Here is an 18,751-nt window from a genome sequence, read left to right on the forward strand (position 1 = left end):
GCCCGCCCAGCGACATGCAGCTGCCTGCGGGAGCCAGCCAGTGTGTCTGGGCGGGGCTCCGGTCGGGAGCTCGCCAATCCCTGGAGGGTGTGCGGACCCCAGTGGTGCTCCCCAGCCCAAGTAGCTCAGCGCCCTGGTGAGCTGTGTGTCACAGAGCCCGGGGCATCTGTCAGGCAGCGGGCCCGGGAACTGGCTACACCTTTACCAGCGTGTTAAGTACATTAGAAGCAGGATTCTTGTCAGACAGTCTGTGGGGCCAATGGATCATGAGGTATTAAAGGGATACTCAAGAAAGACAAGGCCATAGCTGAGAAGCAACACACATTTTTGCATTGGATTTCACTGCAGTGGTTGAGAGGGAGATTTCCATGCCTGAGTCATTCTTTTTAGGTGACTGATCTGAGGAATTGACCTAGATTGAGATGTCCATAAAGAAGGCTTTGGACCAAATTGGTAAATAGTAATAGGTCCTGAACCCAATAGTCTTCCACAAAGAGTTCTGAAGGAACTCACATAAGAAATTTCAGAACAATTAACTGTGGTATATAAGCTGTTACTTAAATCAGCCTCTGCACCAGATGACCTGAGAGTAGGTAATGTAACACCAATTTATTTTGAATGTCTTAGAGGTCATCCTGGCAATTACAGGCCAGTAAGCTTAACTTCAGTACAGGGCTAATTGGTTAAAACTATAATGAAGAATAGATTATCAGACATATAGATGTATATGATATGTTGGGAAAGAGTCAAAAAAGCTTCTGTGAAGGGAAATGATAACTCACCAATCTCTTAGAATTCTTTGAGGGGGGTCAGCAAATGTGAACAAGGGGGAATCCACTGGATATAGTGTACCTGGACTTTCTGAAGGCTTTTGATAAAGTCCCTCATCAAAGGCTCCTAAGCAAAGCAGACAGTGATGGGTAAGAGGGAAGGAAGAAAGGAAACAAAGGATAGGAATAAGTTATTAATTTTCACAGTGGAGAGAAGTAATGAGCAGGGTCGTGCAAGGAGCTGCACTGGGGCCTGTAGTGCTCAACATATTCATAAATCTGGAAAAAAGGGTAAATCGTGCTGGTGGCAAAGTTGATAGACCAAGGGGTTGGCAACCTTTCAGCAGTTGTGTGCTAAGTCTTCATGTATACACTCTAATTTAAGGCTTCGCGTGCTGGTAATACATTTTAATGGTTTTTAGGTCTCTCTAAGTCGATAATATATAACAAAACTACTGTTTATATGTAAAGTAAACAAGGTTTTCAAAATGTTTCAGAAGCTTTATTTAAAATTAAATTAAAATGTAGATCTTATTAGTTTAGTGTGATCCTTGCCGAGTTTTCCAGTGTCTGGTGGCACATATTTAGATACTTTAAGCTGCACACAGGCTTCTGAGTTATAAGTTGATAACTGGCTGGCAGGAGGTCAGTGGCTGGAACCCCAGAGTGGCAGATGAGGTGAGTGGAGCTGGTGGCTGGTAGGGCTGAGCAGGGCCGGAAGCCTGGACCCTGTCTGGCAGGGGGCCTTTGCTGGAAGCAAGGTGAGTAGGGCTGCGGTGGGGACCCCAGCTGATAAGGGGCCAGCAGCTGGAACCCGAGAGCGGCAGCAGGCTGAGCGGGTCAGCCCGCCCAGTTCTGGGGTTTCAGGCTTGGGCTGAGCCTCTCCACCAGCCCCCCTCTGGGGTTTCAGCCGCCGGCTCCTGCCAGCTGATGTCTCAGTCCACTGCCAGCCTGGGGTTCCTTCACCCAGGTCAGCAGCGGACGCTGAGTGGGACCGGCGGCGGGACCCCAGCTGGCAAGGGGCCAGCAGCAGGAACCCCAAAGTGGCAGCAGGCTGAGCAGCTCAGCTTGCCGCCATTCTGGGGTTTCCACCACTAGCTCCTGCTAGCTGGGGTCTGAGCCTGCTGCCAGCCTGGGTTTCCTTTCCCCAGGCCAGCAGCGGGTGTTGAGTGAGACCCCAGCTGGCAAGGGGCCAGCAGCAGGAACCCCAGAGCGGCAGTGGGCTGCTCTGGGGTTTTGACTGCCGGCTGCTGTCAGGTGGGCTCACAGCCTGTTGCCAGCCTAGGGGAAGGAACCCCAGGCCAGCAGCGGGCACTGAGTGGGACCCGTGGTTGGAGCCCGGCTGGCAGGAGCTGGCGGTGGAAATCCCAGAGCGGTGGCAGGCTAAGTGGCTCAGCCCACCCTATGTGCCGTCAAAAATTGGCTTGCGTGCCACCTTTGGCACGCATGCCGTAGGTTGCCGACCTCTGTTGTAGACAATACCAAATTATTCAAGATAGTTAAGTCCAAAGCTGACAGTGAAGAGTTACAAAGGGATCTCATAAAACCAGGTGACTAGGCAACAGAACAGCAAATGAAATTCAATATGGATAAATGCAGAATAATGCACATTAGAAAACATAATCCCAACTGTACATACAAAATGTTCGAGTCTACATTAGCTGTTACCACTCGAGAAACAGATCTTGGAGTAGGAGCGCCAGAGCGTGACCGAGCCATGTTGTGCAGCCCCAATCTTGCTCCCCAATGGGAACTGACTTGCCATCTTAAAATAGCTTGTGAGCCATAGTTTGCCTACCCTTGGGTTAGAGAGGAGCATAGTCATCCACCCCTAATATGTATTTCTTTCTCATCTGGATCACCCAAGGTCTCACAATGTCCATGGACACCCTCTTACAGATTTCTTCATTTATAGGTAGCAGCATGGGGGTGGTTTCTAATCCTTCCCTCAAGACTAAATTTGCACGTTTTTTTAACCTTTCCTCATAGGTCAGGTTTTCTAAATCTTCTCTCATATTTGTTGCTCTTCTCTGGACTTTCTCCAGTTTGTCCACATCTTTCCTGAGGTGTGACACCCAGAACCAGACACAGTATTCCAAATTGAGACCTCACCAATGCTGAGGAGATCAACACAGTTCCTTGCCCTATCTTACATACAGCAGTTCTCTAAATACACCTAAGAATATTAGCCTTTTTGCAACTGCAGCACATTGACTTGTATTCAATTTGTGATCCACTGTAATACCCCAATTCTTTTTAGCAGTACCACCACCTAGCTATTTATTCCCCATTCTGTATTTATGCATTTGATTTTTCCTTCTTAAGTAAACTACTTTGCACTTGTCTTATTGAATTTCCTCTTGTTGAATTCAGACTAATTCTCCAGTTTGTCAAGGTTGTTTTGAATTCTAATCCTGTCCTCCAAAGTGGTTGTAACCTCTCTGAATTTGGTATCATCCACAGATTTTATAGGCATACTCTCCACTCCATTATCCACATCATTAAAGAAAACATCGAATAGTACCAGATCCAGAACTGACCACCGTGGAACCCCGCTATATATGCCTATCCAGTTTGACAGTGAACCATTGATAAATACTGTTTGAGTACAGTCTTTCAATTAGACAGCATTTCCCTAGTTTGCTTATGAGAGTTTCATATGTGTTTAAAACATTAGTAAAATTAAGATAAGTCATGTCTACTGCTTCCCTCCCCTTCTCTTGCCTCTCACCCCCTTTCATTAGGCCAGAAAGGAAAGACCTAGAAAGAAATTAGTTTGGTTGGCATGATTTGTTCTTCCTTATAACTCTATTTATTGTCTAGATACTTACAAAGTGGTTGTATAAGAACTTGTTCCAGTATCTTTCCAGGTACGAAAAGATAGGCTGACTCATCTATAATTCCTCAGGTCCTCTTTTATCCCCCTTTTAAAGACGGATATTATATTTGTGTAGTGGTTCCTGCTCTCGGCCCCATCACAGATACAGTCAGAGACCAACTGATGTGCAGCACCTGTGTCCTTTTATTGTTTGTGTCCATTCCTACCACCTATCATTTACAGAAACCAACACTCTGGGAGACTACTAACTCCAGCAGGGATCCAGAACCCACACTCCTCTATTTTCTGTCTCCCCCTGCTTCCTGTTTCTTAGCCAGCTTTATAGGGCAGGCTTACTATGCAGGCTTGCAGGTGGATCCACTCTGGTAATTAGGGCATGGCCCCTCAGCCAGCCCAACTAATACCCTTCTTTCTCTGGAATAGAGCTAACAGGGGCCTGGCTTGTTTCTCCTAGCCTGTACCCTGTTACAGTTTGCCTTTGGGACCTCACCTGTCTTCCATGAGTTCTTGAAGATAATTGCTGACTGTTCCAAGATTGCTTCAACTACTTCCTTAAGTACTCTGGGATTAATTTCATCTAGCCCTTCTGGCTTAAATATATCCAACTTCTCTAAATAGTTTTTAACCTGTTCTTTCCCAATGTTGGCTTACACCCCTTGTTATTAATATTAATTGTGTTGACTATCTGGTCACTGTTAACCCTTGGTCCATCTATTTTTGTGTGTTTGTACAGTACCTAGCACAATGGGGTTTTGGTCCATGACTAGGTCTCCTAGGTAGTACTACCATAGAAATAATAATGTTTAGTCACTCCTTGTATCTGTTTATTATGTGACAGCTTTGAATGAAGCATTCTTACAGTCAATTTTCAGCGGCTATTTCTGGCTCTGGAGGGGCAGGGCTGGGATGTGCCTGAAATGTGTGTTTCCTGGTTCACAGGCTTAAGTGTACATATATTTGACATTCTAGAAGGGTATGAGGGATTGCTCATCAACCCTAACTCTGAGTTACCTAAGTTTTGGGCCTGTGATAAACAATTGGGTTTAGTATCATGATCTTCTGAAGGTCAGCAGGCACAGGTTCTCTTTTTGCACTAGCAGGATAAATTAATTTGAATTGAAGACTGTGTGAGTATGTTTACACTACGAGTGCCACAGTGGTGCAACTGTATAGTAGGTCCATCCCCTCTAAAGGCAGTGGCTAGATCGACAAGAGAGTCCATCTGTCAACCTAGCTGCATCTGGGGGGGCTAAGTCAACCTAACTGTGTCGCACAGGGCACAACATTTTTCAGAGCCTTGAGTGATGTAGCTAGGTCAGCTTAAGTAATCAGAGTGCCTTGGGGGAGCTGCCCTAAAATATTTAAATTTAAGTACATACTGTTAATTCAGGTGCCTAATCTCACCTGCAGGTGTTGAAGTATTGGGAATATCTTTACACCCAGACCCCCCAAACTCACATGGAGCCCCATTAATTTCAACAAGTTTCCATGTGGACATGGGTCCACATCCATAGAGGCAGTTGCAGGATCAGTGTCATAGTTTGTAAAGCTAGGTTCCTTTGGAATTAAATGCTACATGAATGTAAGATTGGAAGAAGCAATCATGCACAAGTCCTTCTGGAATGATGTTTGACCTAATAAGTCTAACAATCTTCAGTACTTCCACCAAGAATGAGCTGTTGTTAATCAGTTGATTCAATGGTAAGAACATCCACTCATTCGAGCCCTTAAAAGCAATGAAAAATGGCCACTTACATAGTTATCCTCTTTTAACATACCTTGAACCTCACACTTCACATTCATCATTTCACTGACCATCTCCACTTCTAAATAAATCCTGTATACCTTCAGCATTTCGACAGGTATACAATTCAGGCTATGTTCTTTATCCTCACACTGTAATAAAACCTGAACTTTGACATCAGCAACATAGATGTCTGTGAGGCATTTGCATACTTGTGAACTGTCTAATGTGGTGTTTTATCATTGGGCTGTATAATGAACAGTGAGTTGCAGACAGGTGAAAGTATAATCCAGGAATCTTTGAATGCTAGTGTACTGTTCTAACCAGTGGACATTCTTTAAATTAATCTGACGTAAAAGCTACAAAAGCTAGGAGTCTGAAGAAGTATCTAAGACTGTTCTTGTTCCAGTGAAAACTGTGTGAGGTAGGGAGTAAACGTCTTTACATATGGTTTGTGATATTTTATTACAGCTAGCTGAAATTTTGCAATTTCAGTTTTGATGTAAATTTGCAACAAAAAAAACCTGACAACATTTTCATGAATTCTCATCCCCACCTCTTTCAATTTTTGGGCCAGCTCTATATATTTTCCCTTACATAAAGTTGAATTTAATGACTTGTAGATTAAAAAAAAACAATTATTTTTGTATTCTTGGTTTATTTCTGGCTTTACAAACTGAGTTGAGCTAGCCTAGTAGTGTGACAACAGAATAGAGGATTGGTGGAGATAATGGTTTAGGAATGACTTGGTGATTGATTCATCTTCCTGGTTTAATGGAATTTGGCTATGTGAAAAGAGGTAATGAGGTATGTTTATAAGCTATGAATCTATTGAGTAACTAGTAATGCAGGCAATCCTGGAGAGTGTTGTACATCTCAGTCTCTTGATAACAGCTGGGATACAATAATGGTAGTGATGTATATTTAGTTAAATAGGGAAAACCTAGGCAAGTGGGAGAATGAAAGTGTAGAAAAACAATTGGCCCTATTTCTCCCAATAAATACACAATACTATGGATGTAATATATCAGTAAAATGACAGATTGCCCTTTCTCTTGTGTGTTATGTAAAATAGATGACTAACATAAGCTAATGATACTTGCATTAATACTTTTCCTTAGGTATTCTTAAGCAAGTTAAAGATTACATTAAAGAATGTAGCAAGTGCCAGGAAAAGCTGGATCGTTCTAGATCCCTGTCAGATCCTTCTGAAATGCTGGAGGAGCTAGGACTGGACACAAGATCTCATGAAGACAGTAATGAAACAGATGATGAATTAAGTAACACTGCATCCGTCCCAGCTGCATCACCAAAACCTGTGAAAAAGAAACCAATAGCAAAACATGAGCTTGTATTTGTAAGTAGCATTTTATCTACTTGTAAAATTATAAGATGTTAATTTAACAGTCTTAGGGTATGTCTACACTACGGGATTATTCCAATTTTACAGAAATCAATTTTTGGAAACAGATTATATAAAGTCGAGCACATGTAGTCACACTAAGCACATTAATTCGGCAGTGTGCGTCCATGTACTGAGGCTGGCATCGACTTCCAGAGTGTTTCACTGTGGGTAGCTATCCCATAGTTCCTGCAGTCTCCCCCGCCCATTGGAATTCTGGGTTGAGATCCCAATGTCTGATGGGGCCAAAAATTTGTCACGGGTGGTTATGGGTAAATGTCGTCAGTCAATCTTCACTCCGTGAAAGCAACGGCAGACAATCATTTTGCACCCTTTTCCCTGGATTGCCTGAGCAGACACCATAGCATGGGAACCATGGAGTCCATTCAGCCTTTTTTCACTGTCACCGTATGTCTACTGGATGCTGCTGAAGATGCGGTACTGCAGTGCTACACAGCAGCATCCCCTCACATTTGCAAGTTGGCAAAGATGGTTACCAGCCGTACTGTACCATCTACTGCTTTGCAAGTTGACAAAGATGGTTACCAGTCATACTGTACTGTCTGCTGCTGTCATGGGTGCTCCTGGCCGGCCTCGGTGAGATTGGTTGGGGGCGCCTGGACAAAAATGGGAATGACTCCCCAGGTCATTCTCTTCTTTAAGTTTTGTCTAATGTCAATCCTGCCTAGAATTTCAGGCAAGCCTACTAAAGAACCAAAGAGGCAAACGGCCACTCCTGATCAGAGCCGCAGACATCCCGCAGAAATGATGAGCTGCATGCCCCTGCAACAACCCTACCCGTTGCTTCCCTTCTCCCCCACACCTCCTGGGCTACCGTGGCAGTTATCCCCCCATTTGTGTGATGAAGTAATAAAGAATGCATGAATAAGAAACAGTGCTGACTTTGTTGCCTGTGCAAGCTGAGATCAAAGGGGGGAGGGGAGGGTGGTTGGCTTATGGCGAAGTAGAGTGAACCACCATTCTACACTTGCTCAGCCTATAGCTGAAAATGAGAATCTGTGATAAGCACTAGGATGGAAGCACAGGCAGGGCTGAATCTCCATTTGTGTGTGGGCCTTTGGTTGACACTGGTAAAATACAAAATGTCCCAGGATATGTATGTTGGGGGACAGTTCTAAACGGCAGCTTAATTTTTTTTATTTGCAGCAAAATGTAGAGGTCTAAGTATCTGATTGTGAGTCCTGGTAGCAGGGAGTAGGCTGGGGTAGGAGAGCAGCCTGAGGCAGAAGCCTCCAGCTGCCATGATATTCCAGGCAGGACTGAATCTCCGTTAGACAAAACTTAAAGAAGAAAAGGACCTGGAGTCATTCCCATTTTTGCCTAGCTGCCCTGGCCGACCTCACCAAGGCCAGCCAGGAGCACTCACAGGACGATGATGATGGATATGAGTCCTACTGTGCCGTCTGCAAGGGAAGGGAAGGGGATGCTGCTGTGTAGCGTTGCAGCACTGCGTCTGCTAGCAGCATCCAGTAGACATACAGTGACATGGAAAAAAGGCAAGAAACGATTTTTTTCGCTTTGCTTTCACGATGGGGGGGGGGGGGCATGACATATATCCTGAACCACTCACTACAATGTTTTTGACCCTTCAGGCTTCGGGAGCTCAGCCCAGAATTCAAATGGTTTTCAGAGAGGGCGGGAACTGAGGGATAGCTACAGTCGTCAGTCTCCCCTCCCTCCCTGAGCATCCATTTGATTCTTTGGCTTTCTGGTACACTTGTCTCCGCTCCTTAAGTTTCACGCAGCACTGTGTTTAGTCCCTGTTGTGGCCTCTGTCCATCATGGCCTTGGAGATTTTTTCAAATAATTTGGTATTTTGTCTTTTGGAACAGAGTTCTGATAGAACAGATTCATCTCCCCATACACAGATCAGCTTCACTATCTCCCGTCCATGCTGGAGCTCTTTTTTGATTCTGGGACTGCATGGTCACCTGTGCTGATTGGCGCTCCACGCTGGGCAAACAGGAAATGAAATTCAAACGTTCGTGGGGCTTTTCCTGTCTACCTGGCCAGTGCATCTGAGTTCAGATTGCTGTCCAAAGCGGTCACAATGGTGCACTGTGGGATAGCGCCCCGAGGCCAATACCGTCGAATTGCAGTCACACTAACCCTAATCTGAAATGGCAATACCGATTTCAGCGCTATTCCCTTCGTCAGGGAGGAGTACAGATATCAGTATTAAGAGCCCTTTATATCAATATAAAGGGCTTCGTTGTGTGGATGGGTGCAGGGTTAATTTGATTTAATGTTGCTAAATTCAAGATAAACTCATAGTGTAGACCAAGCCTTGGTCAAATTATTATTTATCATAGCCCTTACTAGTGCAATATGATCTGATACTAAATTTCACTGAATGTTCAAGTAGAATAGAGCATATTGCAATGTTTAGAACTGGATCTAAATGAGTGTCCAAATATCTATCTTTCTGTCACTCTTACTCTCCATTTTTGTTTCACAAATGATTGTGTTTGTAGGAATTAAAAAAAACAAGTCCACAGGTTTTTGATTTCTATGTATTTTTCTTTTTCTCTCGTTTTGTCTGGTTTTGCATTGTGCGAGTATAATTTTAAATAAATGTCTAAAAGAGACTGTTAGAAAATTGAAACAATTCATTAAACGTCTTACTTTTTCAGGCAAGCTGATCTTTTTTCGGGGTGGACTCGATTTTTATCTTGGGTTTTCTATATAAAAGTGCATTCTTAATACAGTAACTCCTCACTTAACGTAATTATGTTCCTGAAAAATAAAACTTTAAGTGAAACGGTGTTAAATCTAGTTTTCCCATAAGATTTAATGTAAATGCAGGGGGTTAGGTTCCAATGAAATTTTTTGGGGGCAGTTATATACTGTACAGTTATATACTGTACTGTAGTTGGGACGTACCCCTGGCTTACCACACACAGGCACAGCACACTACAGGCAAGGATGCTAGGAAGCACGTTGCTTAGCAGCAGCTTCCCCCTCAGAAAAACAGGCCCCGACTTTGCTGGGGGATGCTCCAGGCCCGCCTCTTCCCATCCCCATTCCACTCCAGGCCCACCTCCTCCCACCCTTACTCCACCTCCTCTCCAGAGCACACCGCATCCCTGCTCTTCCCCCTCCCTCCGAGAAAGTCCTGAGCGCTGCCAAACAGCTGTTGGCAAGGTGGAGAGGGCGAGGAGGTGGAGAAAAGGAACTTGTGCAGTGCTCCCTTGTAAAGTCACTACTCTTCCAAGCACTGGACAGAGCACGCAGTCAGACAACGTTATGAGGGAGCATTACACAACTTCAAACAGGCATGTTTCCTACTGGAGCAGCGACGTAACTTTGAAACAACATTCAATGGGAGGACGTTAAGTGAGGAGTTACTGTACATATTCTTCGCAACTCAGAGATAGATGTAGATTTCATTTTTAGAAAGTACACACTATACATTTTTAAACAATGTTTTATTCTGAAAACTTTTCAGATTAGTTTTACAGCTGTATCAACCAAACAATCATTCGTTTTCTATTTCATTTACCAAAGGTAATTGAATCAGATATTTATGAAGTCATTGGGAGGTGAACTATCTCCAGTTCAACAGGTTAATCATTAATATTTGGAGGATTTTCTTGCCATGCTGTATTAAGAGGAGAACATCATGAGAAAGACATTTAAATTGTTTTATTTAACTAAAACAGTGTTAAGTATTCTGGATTTTTTTTCTTCAGCAGCAAACATACGCTTGTTTTATTAAAATATTGTATGTCCCTTGCTTCTCACACTTATATCCAGACTTCTTCTCCTTGTCCAGATCTATTTCACTCCCAACAATCTTCTCTTCTATTAACTGAAGTTTTTGAAACTTTGCACTTTTAGAGAGAGGTAAGGCATTGTCTCTGTGTACACAAATTTGTAGAGGGACAGTAGAGCTGAGGGCTGTTATTTCTCACCTCTATATACTGAATATTTATTTAAAAATATTTTTGCTGTTAACAAGCATGTTATCTCTGGAGAGACAAATCCAGAGTTTGAGAACTGCAAAACTAAGCATCTCTGATGGTATCTTCTGGACTGATCACTGAGTCCCATTGGGTAGGTAAGATAGAAAGCTTAACCTAAATAATCTGTACAGAAGCCAGTGGAACCCCATAAGATTAGGCCCCTAACCCATGAACTATTGGAACTCATTTACAAAACTTTTCTTAAATGTTACATGACTATATTGTCTCATACTATAGAATTAGAATTTATAATCCCTATTCCATGATACCTTTTAGCTATAATGTATCATAATTAAAACTATCTTTAGATAAGTTTTTTCCTCAAAAAACATTTTATCAAAAAATCTGATTTAAATTAAAAAATCTGATTTTATTTTAAAAAAAAAGCATTGATTTTATCCACGCTGTCTTTTTTCCAGAAAAGAACTGTCTAGTTCTCAGTAAGAATGCTTAAAAAGATAAATGTAAGCAGCTCTTTGTAATGGATTGTTTATGGCAGGTTGATAGTAAAGGCCTTGTGAAGCAGTCTTCTTCGAAACATTCTCTGTCAGTTTTAAACCAACTGAACCAGCAGAGGCTTTCCAATCAGTTCTGTGATGTTACTCTGTTGATTGAAGGAGAAGAGTACAAAGCGCACAAATCTGTCTTGGCAGCCAACAGTGAGTACTTCCGGGAGCTTTTCATCGAAAAGGGAGCTGTCTCCAGTCATGAAGCAGTAGTGGATCTTTCAGGTAAATAGGCTCCCATTTCAAAAGTTTTTAAGCAGAAAATGTTAAGTAAGGCTTAGTGAATGGGGTGTAGTAGCTTCTGAATATGTAAGGAGACTGAGCATTTGAGCTCACTTCTTGATTTAGAAATGTTGTGTGGTTTTTGGACTTTATGCTAGACAAAACCATTGTGATCATATAGTCTGACTTTATGCATAACACAGGCCATAGAATATCAGCCAGTAATTCTTGTGTAGCCTTTGAATAACTATTTTTAATCTGCTTAGTTGTGTTCGTGCTTCGTATTGGTTTATTGACTTTAAAAGCAGGCAAATGCCTGAAAATATAAAGGAATGTTCATTATCTTCTGGAAGAGTTCTTTTGCCCGAGCAAACTCCTTTGGTCAAGTGGCATGTTATAGGCAGCAGAAAACTTGACCCTTCAAGTCTCTTGAAGTCAGGAGAATATTAATAAAGCTTCAAAAACAGTGTTTCCGTGGCAAAAGTTATTGTACATAGCACATGGGTGAATGCTTGGTATGTTGGTCTACTAGTACTGGCCTTTCTTCTTGTTTCCTCTTCAATTCCTATCCTTCTGTAGTTTAGATGGATGAACAAATTGACTTTTAGCATGATAGTCCAGAAGCTGCCCAAAGGTAAGTTTCAGTGGTTCTCATAATTGTGAGTGGAAAAATATACATTTTAAATTAAGCTATTCAGTATAAGTCTCTTGAAACCCTGTCACTTTTTCTTCTCTTTTCTCTCCTCTTTCTCCCATCCTCTGCTATATTGATTTTAATCTTACTCCTCCTACACTTTTTCTTAATGCAAGAGAAGCAAAAGATACCAATTAATTTAGGGCCAGGATTTCTGTTTCAGAAAGCATAGCAGTACCAGGCTTTATTTAGAAGCAGTTTAATAAAAAACTTAGTTGAGAAACTGCCTCAAGTTGTATTTAATATTGTGATCCTAGTGTGTTTGAATCTGCAGACTTCCATACTGGAAGAACACGTCTGCTCACGAGTGAGATTCTAATTGAAGCCATATGGAGTTGCTGCATCAGCTAGCTGATAGACATTATTCTAAAGCAGAGACCCATCCAAATTGGGACATAGGGGGGCATTATGGATTAGTTTGGAACAATTTGGTGATCGCTATTTATTTTCTGTAATCTCACTTCTTGTATTACTCCATACAGGTTTTTGCAAGACAAGTTTCCTCCCTTTACTGGAATTTGCTTATACCTCAGTGTTAACTTTTGACTTCTGTAGCATGGCAGAAGTTGCCATGCTAGCCCGGCATCTTTTCATGTCAGAGGTCTTGGAAATCTGTGAAAACGTGCACAAACAGATGGAAGACAAACAAATCACAGTGTACCAAAAGGGAGATATTCACACTGTAGAGTCTACACAGAGTTTACCGGAGCAGAATGCAGTTGAAATGCAGCCTGTGGATAGTGTTGAACAGCCTTTATCTACGGAAGTGGTAAACAGTGAAGTAGTAGCAACTATGAATGGAGCATCTCCCAGTACTGGACAAGAGGAGGCAATAGCACTGCAGTCTGACTCTCAGACTTCAGAGCCTACAGGGGATATAACTGATAGTCTGTCAGAGCCTACAGTACAGTCTGTTTATAGTGAAACAACTGGAAATGAAATAAAAATAGAACTGGTACAGAGCATTGCAAATAACATTGTTTCTGTCATGCGATCTGAGCCTCCAGTGGCAGAGGACATGGAAACATGCTCTCCAACAGAAGTTGAGACCGCTCAAAATGAGAGCAGCACAGCAAATGCAGAAATCACTTCTGAAGAATCTTTAGAAGCACTTACTCAAAAATGTGGCAGGCCATGTAATGCAGAGGGCACTCCAGTATCACAACCTGAGAGCATCATTTGCAGCCAAGATGATACTTATAAAAGCAAACTTCGTCAGCGTTCAGTTAGTGAGGGTGGATATATCAGATTGCACAGGGGAATTGAGAAAAAGCTACAGAATAGGAAGACAAACCCCAAATCAGCAATACAGCAGGTATGAGAAATATCTTTGCTTAGTACCGTAATCTAGTTTTCAGTGGAAGAAAATCTCCTTTGTTTTCAAAATAATGTAAAAAGACCACTTTCATTTCACTTCTAAGCAACACCTTGGACAGATAAATATTAATGTTAATACAACATTAGTACAGATAAAAATAATTGCTAATACATGTGACAAATATTTGTGTGAAAACAACCAATATCCAAATTTCTTGCAGTCTAGTGATCTTAGTGTTCCTCAAATGCGGCCACCATTACTTTTTTTTTTTTGCCGCCACAGCCTTCTGGGCAGTGATTGAGGGGGAGGAGGGCAAAGCATTCACCCCTTCCCTGGGGCCACCAGCAAGGATTGGGCCCTGCCCCCCTCTGGAGCCACGAACACCAGAGGAGCAGGCAGCCAGTGTGAGTTTCCCCCCTTTCCAAGAATAGTGGAGCTTGGGCTTTTGGCTTTAGCCCTGGGGCATTGGGTGGCAGGCTCTGGCCATGGGGCTTCAGATTCCAGTCACAGGGCTTTGGGCTCCATCTCCAAGCCATGGGGCTTCAGGCTCTGGCCCTGACTCACCCTCCACCCCCTATCGCCTATGGTCCCCTGTTGTATCCCAACGCACCTCTCCAGTCAGAGCTTAATTTGTCCCCAGGCTTGCCAGGGCTGAGTAAGTCTGCTGTGAAAAGCGATATTAACAAACCTACAAATACCAGTTTTCACAGGAGCAGACTTACTAGCTAGCAAGACTAAAAACAAAAGAAACAACAACAAAAAGGAGAGAAATGTTCAAAGCACCTTTTGTTTCTATTCTGTTTATGTCCAGTAAAGAACAGAGACAATTGTACATTATTATTTTTTTTAATTGAGTCTGAAAAAAACCCTACATAAATAAATTACAATGATTTGGACATGGATATATGTATATTTATTTGTTTTTCCTAAAGTTAATTACGCGTTTTAGGAAAAATTGTCAGAGCGGCCCCCAGCAGGAGTGGGTGGCTGCACTCTAAGGCCACCAAAAATTTTCTTGTGAGAATCCCCATCTTAGATTTACTGTTGCTCCAGCAAATAGATATTTTATATGCTCAAAATATTCAGCTCAGTTTGAGTAATTTTTGATGTCTTTTTATGTCATAATTGAATGTGTGAGTGCTCCCCTAAAAGTTTCAAAACTGAGATTATTTTTAGATGGGGTGTGTATGTGTGGGGAAACCCAGCTATTTAAATATATCTGACCATTTTACCAACAAGTCTCCAAATTTTTGGAGGCTTGAAAATAAAGTATATTTCACGGGAGGGGAAGTATAAGACTGTTAGTCAGCTCACTGTATATAGTTCCTTTAACGTGGTCCTAAGTCAGCGCATTGCCAACCTCGCTATTAAGCTTGCAGATTGAGACAGTTCTACTTATAGATTACATAAGAAATTGAGTGAAGAACATCTAAGGTTGCAAAATTGAGCACTCATATTAGGAAATGACAAAGTTAAGGTTGTTGGGGCAACCTTAATTCAGCCCCTTTGTGTGTGTGTATTTTGATAATTACATAGTCACATGCATTTTTTTTTCCGAAAGGACACTTGAAGAGCACAGGATGGACGGCTTTCACTGAATTCAATATTTCTTTTAACAAAATTTGCATCCCAAGATCTTATTTACCACACACTATCTAAATGCTGTATTGGAGACAGAATTAATAATTTCCCTTGGGGCTCCTTTATAGAAGCTTTCACTCTAGTATCTAAGTGTTTCACAAACACTAATGAATTTATCTTCACATCTCTGTGAAGTGGTGGTATTATTCCCATATAACAGTTGAGGAACTAAGGCACAGAGGTTAAAGCCTACATAATCAAAAGTGTCCCCTAATTTTGAATGCCTTGAAACATTTGGGGACTGATTTTTTTGGTCCAGACTTTTCAGTTTTCAAGCATAGTTCCCACTTCTTTCAGTTGTAATTGTGAGTGCTAAGCTCTTTTGCAAATCTGGTCCCATTTGTGTCAAGTTAAGCAACCAGAAAATGAGACCGTGAACACCTGACTCATTTGGTTTAAGTGACTTACCTAGCATCACATAGAAACTGTGGTAGAAGCAGGGATAGATTCCAGTTCTCCTGGGCAACATTCAGTTGCCTTAATCATAAGACCATCCTCTCTTCCTTCATTCCCATGCCACGTTCACTGTTCAACACTTCCAACTTCTGCAACAAATGGGGAGTCATACAGACAACAGTTTCGTTCATTACACAGCTCTGATTCTTTCTGACTAGTCTGTCCTGTGACTGAATGAGACAAGTCTTGTGAAGAAAACAGTATGTGATCATGTTATTAATTAAATACTATCAAAAATGCATATGCACAAGGGGGCCAAATTAAGATTGTCTGTACAAGCTTAATTCTTGTGTTTCCTAATTTGAGTGTTTTAATTTGCAGCTTTTTAAGTATACTTTTAATATAGACTTTTTTGTACGTGAGTGCCTAAGTGTTTAAGAAGAGCAGACTGAAAAAAAAATTCCATCAGACGGAACCATAGTCCACCCCCACATGAGTCAGCAGTAGGATTGAAACCTTGAGATTCACAACTCAGTCCTCTGCCACTTGAGCTAGTAGAATAACTGTGGTGGTAGCAGTTAGAGGTTGTTAAACAACTAAAGTGTTCTTAAAATGAACATGTGCTGGGTGATCATCCAAGACTGCTGTAACGTGAAATATATGTCAGAATGGGGGCAAAATAGAATAGGAGACACAATTCAGGAGTTCAGGATCCAAATTTAATTAATGCATTATATTTTTAACGAGCGTCATCAGCATGGAAGTGTCCTCTGGAATGGTGGCCAAAGCATGAAGGGATACACAAATGTTTAGTGTACCCGGCACGTAAATACCTTGCAACGCCGGCTACAAGAGTGCAATGTGAACACCTGTTCTCACTTTCAGGTGACATTGAAAATAAGAAATGGGCAGCATTATCTCCTGTAAATATAAATAAACTTGTTTGTCTTAGTGATTGGCTGAACAGGAAGTAGGACTGAGTGGACTTGTAGGCTCTAAAATTTTTCATTGTTTTTGAGTTATGTAACAAGAAAAAATCTACATTTGTAAGTTCCACTTTCATGATAAAGAGATCTCATACAGGTACTGTAGTGCAGTGAATTGAAAAATACTATTGCATTTTTACAGTGCAAATATTTGTAATAAAAATAATATAAAGTGAGCACTGTACACTTTTTACACTTTTTATTCTGTGTTGTAATTGAAATCAATGTATTTGAAAATGTAGAAAAACTCCAAAATATTTAATAAATTTTAATTGCTATTCTGTTGTCTAACAATGGGATTAAAACTGCGATTAATTGCAATTAATTTTTTTTGTTAATCACATGAGTTAACGGTGATTAATTGACAGTATTAGTTTTTCCACCCACCTTGCTCCAATTTGCTCTATCCTCACTACTCAAAATACATTTGTCATGGACTACAGACTATCTTTGTACACCTGACCTACTGACCTGTGAACCATCGCACAGCAGGCATAGACTCAACTTCTTCCATTCCACATGTCTCTTGCTGTCTGAAGATTATCAGCATATTGCCTTGCCATATTTTTAATTCATTCTGACCCTCTGACAGTCCATCCATCCACCTTGGTCCAGCAGTTTATGCATTTGATTTTTTTAAAGTGCCTGTTCTATTATACTAGGCATTCTTAATAAGTATTAAATATATATTTCATGTAACTATTTATTTGTGAATCAAGCAATCTATCCTCATCCAAAAACTAACCAGGTGAAAAATTTGTTGAGGTTCTACCTTTGCCGCACTACTGTTCTTCTCAAAAGCCAGAGGCAATACATAGACTTGAATCACACTTTTTCTCAAGACACAGCCTGTGCAGGGGTTTCATTCCTGAGACTTGTCTACAGAATGTAATAGCCCCTGTTTAGCAATTGGTTGCTAGTATTTAGTGTAGCTGCACTGGGCTGACTCCTAAAGTAGAGACATGGACATGACGGGGTTTGCACCATTGAGATAACTGAGCTAATCTGTTTCAGGCTGAAATTGAACTGGGAGGATAGATGCTCTCAGCCATGGAATGTGCCCCATATTTAGGTAGGGATGTGGATTTGCACAAACAGCAAAGAGTTCAGGAAAAGAAACCAGAGCACAGTTTGTCCTGAAAGAGTCTATCAGCTAGTTTATTTGTTATACTTACCTAGACTTGATACTATATGACTACTGGGAGGGTGAGAGTAAGAATAATTTCAGGAGCTGTCCTGTATATCTTACTATCTCTCAAACTGAGAGTTTTTCTTTAAGTGAATGATAAAAGTATACTAGCCCATCTGGTTTAACTGGCTGTACACTTCTAGCCCATTAGAACGCTGCCCATTATAACGCCACCCGATATAGCATGAATTTGGATATAACATGGTAAAGCGGTACTCTGAGGGGGCGGGGTTGTGCACTCCGGCGGATCAAATTTAGCTTCAATATAACATGGTTTCACCTGTAATGCGGTAAGATTTTTTGGCTCCCGAGGACAGAGTTCTATCGAGGTAGAGGTGTATTTTTAGAAAAGGAAACAAAAAACTCTGAGAAGGGAACTTGAGTGAAGAACATAATTTAGATGACTCAATCTGAAACAGAGGAGATGGTGGTCACTTGAAGAAGTGGAGGAAGTGTGTTCACTGTCACTTAGTTTTCCTAAAACCAAAGGTCTGCGATTTGTAATAATCACTGCTTCAAAACAGGCATATGCTCTTAAAACTCAGAAATTGATCTTTCAATCTAGATGTTACTAAGGTGGCATCCAGTTTATGGTAAAACATTGTTCTGAACATATGATCTGGAGTATCGTAGGTTCAGTTTTATTAAACGGTTACTAGACACTTAGTGCAATTTGTTAACACTAAAGTAATTACTGACAGTGTAATAATATCTAGCTCTTATATAGTAATATTAAAAGTAATATAGTAATGAAGGTTGATGCTTAAAAGCAAGTATAAGACAGAACATAGTACTTTTTATTAGAAACGATCATTGTATTCAAATTAGGTTGCCATGAAGTTAGTGCAAAGGGGGAAGAAGATGAAGCAGCCCAAAAGAGATACCACAGAGAACAATGAGGTGGAAGCTCAGATCAAATGCACTGAATGTGGGATGGTTTTTCAGAGGCGTTATTCGCTTATAATGCATACACTGAAACATGAAAGAACTAAAGATTACAAATGCCCGGTAAGTCTGTCTTTTTACATTTTTCAAAAATTCCTCTGACTTGATAATTG

The 18,751-nt window shown here is 41.3% G+C and overlaps 1 protein-coding gene across 1 annotated transcript in view; it reads left to right on the forward strand.

Moving 5' to 3' along the window:
- Window positions 1-18,751, forward strand: part of ZBTB11 (zinc finger and BTB domain containing 11) — a 43,839-nt gene that overhangs the window by 1,004 nt on the left and 24,084 nt on the right. The window contains exons 2-5 of the mRNA XM_030582427.1: window positions 6,475-6,710; window positions 11,241-11,472; window positions 12,646-13,478; window positions 18,522-18,701. Of these exons, the coding sequence (XP_030438287.1) occupies window positions 6,475-6,710; window positions 11,241-11,472; window positions 12,646-13,478; window positions 18,522-18,701 (1,481 nt within the window). The remainder of the gene's footprint in view (window positions 1-6,474; window positions 6,711-11,240; window positions 11,473-12,645; window positions 13,479-18,521; window positions 18,702-18,751) is intronic.

This window comes from Gopherus evgoodei, chromosome 1 (assembly GCF_007399415.2).
Source record: "Gopherus evgoodei ecotype Sinaloan lineage chromosome 1, rGopEvg1_v1.p, whole genome shotgun sequence".
NCBI lineage: Eukaryota > Metazoa > Chordata > Testudines > Testudinidae > Gopherus > Gopherus evgoodei.